Genomic DNA, 5,923 nt, shown 5'->3' with positions numbered 1-5,923 from the left:
CCCCTTTCTCTCTCAGAAGAACGACCCTAATAGACACCATCATCATCGCCCGTCTCTTCATGAAATAAACCTTAAAGTTGTTTTTCTTTGGTTTCTTTGGTGACCTCAAAAGGTTTCTCTCCTTCTCACCCTGTTCAGAGCTCTCTCCACCCCCCACACCCGGCTACTCCCTCTCTTGCGGCCAGCCACATCATAGTCATAGGGTGGCTCCTTCCTCGATCGACTCTTACTCATCTTTCCGCTGAAGTGATCCGTTGGTAGAGTGAAAAAGGAATGAAAGATCGAGAGAAAACCTCTCTGAGTGACTGGTTTGGCCTCCGTTAGCGTTGGCTTTCCTCGTCGCTCCTTCGACTATCTCCTGGGTGGTCTTGGCGGCCGGCTGCTTCTGCGGTGTACATACAGCTCGCCGGATGCCCAGTGTTTCTCTGGTCCCGTTTTAGCTAGCTTTCCTCGTTATTTTTGACCTTGTTGGCTTTCTCTTTTTCCTTTTCACGTTCTCTCAAGGCAAAGGCGATGAATGCGAGTCGTGATTGGTCTATTTCTTTTCGATAAATGGCACGGAACGAACCTTTCTAAGTGGCTGATGGGCTGACCGAGTGCATGAATGAATGAAGAATGAGTAGAGTAGCGAGGAGCTCATCTATCTATGGACGACGCTCGTGTGTCGCTTGCTTGCTTTTTCCTCTCTCCACCCAGGAGCCTCCTTTTTGATCAGGCCTTTCTTCCTTTCTTTCTTCATTCATTCAGATGCCATTTTTCATGGAGGGAATCCGTCAACACATTTTAAAAAAGAAGAAGTAGAACAAGGACTCATCTAACTATAGCTGTCGTCTTCGTCTTCTTATCGATCTTGAAGAAGAGAAAGATTTCTCCCTTTTCTTCTTCTTGTTCTCCTCTTTCCCCGTCGCGCATCTCCTTCTTGCTTCTTGGCACAATCGCGAAGGAAGTCGTACTAATAGGAGTAGGAGTTAAACACTCATTTAACCGAATTTTCTTTCGCTTCTTTCCCGGGGAATCTTTCTCTTCTTTCTTTTTCTCTCGCTCTCTTTTCTCCCTTCCTTTCTTTTCAGACCGTTCCCCTTCATTCATTCATTCACGTCCACTCCAAAGCCTTTCTCTCCTTTCTCATTCATCAACCTTTCCTCTTCTTCTTGTTCCTTCTCCTCTTCTTTCAGACCCAGCTCGAATCGGAGATCTTCTGTCTCTCTCTTCGATCCTTCTTCCCTGCTGTGTGTGTTTTTCTTTCTCTTTCTTTTCTTCTTCTTTTCCGCCTTTGTCTCTCGATCATTCTCTTGGAGGCATTTCTCCTTCTTTCTCTCATTTTAACTTCTCATCTTTCTTTTCTTTCCTTTTGTTTCTCTCTCTTTCTCTCTGGCTCTTATGTAGACGGGGGGAGGTGCGGAGAAGATTAAGATTAGAGAGAAAGAAAAGTTGAAGAGAAGTCTAGGCTCTGCCGACGGGTGAGGGAAGAAAGGCCAAGCGCCTCGGTCAAGCATTTTTTCTCTTCTTCACAACGGCTACCTCTCGTTAGTTATGCTTCGCTAAGAGAGAGAAAGAAAGGAGATAGAAAGAAAGAAAAGAAAGAAAGAAAGGAGGCAGCGGAGGAGAGCATTCCTCTATAACGAGCAGTCTCCAGAGATAGATCTATTCTTTCTTTTCTTTTTCTTCGTTTTAGTTTCTCTTTCGGTTCTCTTCTTCTCTCTTTCTCTCTCTCTTTTGCATAGCAGGTGTATGTAGGCTTTAAGGTAGATAGGGGCGATTTCTGAGTGTGTGAAAAAGCACTACTTGCACGCCAGCATTTCGTGTCTTCTCTTCTTTCTCCTCGTCTCTCCGTAGAGAAGAAGAACTTCTTTTTGGAGATACTTCTCCGATATTTCTCTTCTATCATTTGAACACGTTTCATCTTCTTTCTTTCTTTCTCTCTTCTCCGCCTCTCTTCTCTTTCGTTTTTTCTTCCTCCTTCTTTCTCTTTCTCGAGATAATCCTACATAGATTCATATACCCTCCCCTCTCTCTGTATGTCGATATACGATCAACTCCCGGGGAAAGAGGGTGCGGCCTTGTACCTCTATTATCTCCTCCTTCTTTCTTCTTTTTTGGTCTTTCTCTTCTTCCTCTTTTCTTTCTTTCTTTATCATGAAGAAAAGATGAACTCGAAGAAGACGCAGAGCGCTCTGCCTTCCTCTCGCCGTCGCCATCCGCCTCAGAATCGCCCCCATTATCGGTCACACCGTCGTGTCTCTGTCTCTGTCTCTTCTTCTCGAGACACGTATCAACAGTTGAGAGAAGAGACGGATCTTCTACAGGAGCAGGGAGATCTATCTCCCTCGCTCGCTTTTGAGTACTCTCCAGAAGAAGATGAACGTAAAGACAAGAAAGAGAGAGACATAAGTACGAAGAAGAAGAAGGAGAACAACGGAGATCATACGGAGAAAGCTCTTGTTTCTTCTTCAGTTTCTCCTTACCAGTCAAGTGAAACAAAGAGAGAAGGGGAAGAAGAAAGGACAAGCAGACGAGAAGAAGAAGAAAAAAGAGGAGGAGTGCTCTATATCTCATGTAAGTGTAGTGAAGAGGATCAGGAGGAGGGAGGGTATCTGACCTTGGCGAACTCCACGCAGAGCAGATCACGAAGAAATCTACAGGCTGCGCGCACCCCGCCATCGGATCTTCCTTCTTCTTCTTCTCGGAGAAACAGAGAGAGGAAGAAAGATGAGAAAGAACAAGAGGAAAAGAAAGGGGGTCTCCAGCAAGAGGAACACAGGTCTTCTTCTTCTTCCTCCTCTTCTTCGCTTCATGAAGAAGAAGAAGAGACAGGAGCAAGAGATCCTTGGATCGAAGAGAAAGTTATTCTCCGTGAGACACCGTCTCCCTCTCCATCTTCTCCACGTTTAGATCCTTTTCTCTTTCCATCTTCTCTGGAAGAAGATCGAAAGAAGAAGACGAGAGATCCTCCTTTTTCAAACTCTTCTTCTTCTTCGCAAGCTCCTAAAGTCAACGTCGGTTTCTCTCCGAATCTTCTCTTCCCGACCTCCCCTCCACCTGAAAGTTTCTCTAAAGAACACCCGGACGTCCATACGGTCTATGTCTCTCCCGAGAGATCTTCTTCTTCTTCTCTTCAAGAGATAGAGGTTCCTCTCCCCCCTGGAGGAGATATGCCTGAGAAAGGCAGCGATTCGGCGCTTGATCTGGAGTGTCGGAGCTGGACGGACTACCAGAACCGAGAAGAAGAAGAAGACGAGGAGGAGGAGAAGGAGGATGGTCGTGAATATGGGCGACGGAGACATGGAGGCTTTTCTTCTTTTTCTTCATCTTCTCGTGAGGATCCGTCTATGGGGGATCGATCTTCTTTTCTTTCAAGTGAAGATCGACAGGTCCCCGACGAAGAGGAAAGCTTAAGAGAAGAAGAAGAAGATAAAGAGACGTCTTTCTGGAGGCGTATGCCTGCTAGCGATAAGCTCCGGTGGGCAGCGAGAAGATTGTTTCGCCTCGATACACACAGCATCCTTGCTCTGCCGATCTTCTTCTTCATTGTCTTTCTTCTTCTTACGGAAGGGTGTCTCTATATAGGTGTTCGCTTGACGATTGCCCTGACGGAAGCAATCTCTTTCCAAGTCGCTTCTTTCTCTTACTCCATTCGGTCCTTCTTTTATAGTCAGTTTTCTTCTTTCTCTAGACACTTCAGTGAACCTCCTTTTCTTCTTTCGAAAGAGAGACGTGAGGCACTTCATAAGTTCTTCTCGAGAAGACGGAGAAGAAGAGGAAGAGATGACGAAGAGAAAGAGGAAGAAGAAGAAGAAAGAGAGAGAAGGAAGGGAGGGGAGCATATTCTTCATACCAAGAAGAAAGAGGAGGAGGAGGAGGAGAAAAAGAACAAAAAGAAGAAGATGGATGGCGAGGATGAAGGTGAAGATGATGTATGTCTGGAAGAGGAAGAAGAAGAGATCATGAAGAAGGAGAGAGAAAGAGAACAAGAGAGAGAGAAGGAGAAGAAGTTAGCCGAGCAGGGAGTAGGTGTTCTTTTAAAGACGACGGAAGAAGATAAGAAGATTGATAAAGTGAAAGAGATCGATGAAGAAGAGGAAGAGCAGCAAGACATCACCTCGCGTCTCATGCAGTGGCAGCAGGACGATGAAGCTCGCATTATCGAGAAGAGACGAGGGAGTTTTCTTCTCTTCTTCTACGAAATTCTCAAGTTCTTCATCTTTGCACCCTTAAACTTCTTTATCAAGTTTCTTCCTCTTAAGCAGTTCAAGAGATTTCTCCTTCGCATCGTTAGGAAAGCTAAGCGTCTTCATCCGTGGCTAATCTCCAAGATGCCTCTCTTCTCTCCTGGCACCCCACCCCCCCCCTCGACTTTTGAGGAGATAGAAGAAGAAGCGAGAAGAAGAAGAAGAGAAAGAAGAAGAAAAGAACAGGAGGAAGCCGAAAAGGAAAGATTCGAAAGAGAAGAAGAAGAAGGATGTGGCTTCGTCGTCACGTACAAAGATCGAAGTGAAAGAAAAGAAGACGAAGAGATAGAGACAGAGAATGATAAGGATGAAAAGCAACTACAGAAAGGGCGGAGGAATGCCTCGTCAGATGCTAACGAGGAGGATGAAGAAGAGCTTCTTATGATGCTTGCATCATCCTCATCGTCCTCTTCTTCTTCCTCTTCAGCCTGGGGCGAGAGTTTATCTTCGTATCGAGCTCGTTTGTCGAACTCTAAGACGTATGAAGACTATGTTAAAGCTGCTCTGGCTATGGACGTAATAACGGGAAGAGATCTATGGAAAAAAGAAATTGAGGTGAGGACCTTCACACACCCCGGTGTACATACACTCCCTCATCCATCAACCCTTACACGCACTTCTCTACATATATATCTATACAGCTGTATCGACCTATCTCTACATCTATCTATCTATCTATCTAGATACACATCTATATTCGTAGGTATGTATAGATGCGAAAGGATGATGGTAGGTGTTTCTCTATTCCGTGGGTCTATGAATGAATATGGATATGTATAGGTCGCGTTCTCAGTCTTTCTTTCTCAGTCTTTGTTCTCTTCTCTGCTCCTTCGAAATCTTTGTCTCCAGTCTTTGACCTTCTCTGCATTAGACAAGTCCAATTCTCATCGGAGTCATCTGTCTCGGGGCACTCTACCTATCAATCTTTTGTTTGTCGATCTATCTTTCTTCAATCTATCTTCAATCTGTCTATCTGTTTGATCTTTCTATCTATTTATCTTTAGTCTGTCTATCTTTAACCTATCTGCGTATCTGCTTCAGTCTATCCACCACCCGTCTATCTAGTTGTGTAAGTCTATCTAGGCAGATATGTTTCTTCTGTGGTACACTGGCTGTGCTTAGCGGTCTATATGTATATATACACTCATGTATGCCTGTGTATCATATATTCTATATAGGGAGAGAGAGAGAGAGGGTTGGGGGGTAGAGAGGCAACTAGTTGCATAGGTTTGTATAGAGAGAGGCATGCACCCCCACATCTGAATCCTTTACGTATACCCCGCTATGTGTCTCTCCGCATATGTATGAAAAGACATAGACATACATCTTCATACATACATCTTCATACATCTTTATACGTATACCCATTCCTATATATACTCGAGCAAGGGTGTATGTGGGTGTGTGTTGCATGTAGACGAATTTGTACGATTACGAGGCAGTGGGTAAGAGGCTGCATCTCCTAAGAAAAGCTCGCCATTCGGGGAAGTTCTCTCATCTCCGTGAAGCTCTCTATGCCTCCATACGGGATCAAATGTTCGGCGTCTTCAAAGAAAAAATGTACAGGTATGTAGACATCTATGTCTCTACTCATCTATCTTTATCTATCTATCTTTAATCTATCTTTAATCTATCTATCTATCTTTATCTATCTATCTATCTTTAACCTTTCTATCTGTCTATCTATCTATCTA

The 5,923-nt window shown here is 44.4% G+C and overlaps 1 protein-coding gene across 1 annotated transcript; it reads left to right on the top strand.

The window, feature by feature from the left end:
- Positions 1–308: 308 nt before the first annotated feature.
- On the top strand, positions 309–5,796 carry CSUI_009460 (patatin family protein; the record flags this gene model as incomplete). Its single annotated transcript, XM_068069576.1, has 2 exons — positions 309–4,784; positions 5,647–5,796. Coding segments are annotated over exons 1-2 (2,916 nt in total), but the record flags the coding sequence as incomplete, so codon positions are not given.
- Positions 5,797–5,923: the final 127 nt, after the last annotated feature.

The sequence above is a fragment of the Cystoisospora suis genome (assembly GCF_002600585.1).
Source record: "Cystoisospora suis strain Wien I chromosome Unknown contig_5651, whole genome shotgun sequence".
Classification (NCBI taxonomy): Eukaryota; Apicomplexa; class Conoidasida; order Eucoccidiorida; family Sarcocystidae; genus Cystoisospora; species Cystoisospora suis.
This window is presented reverse-complemented; position numbering and strand designations above follow the sequence as displayed.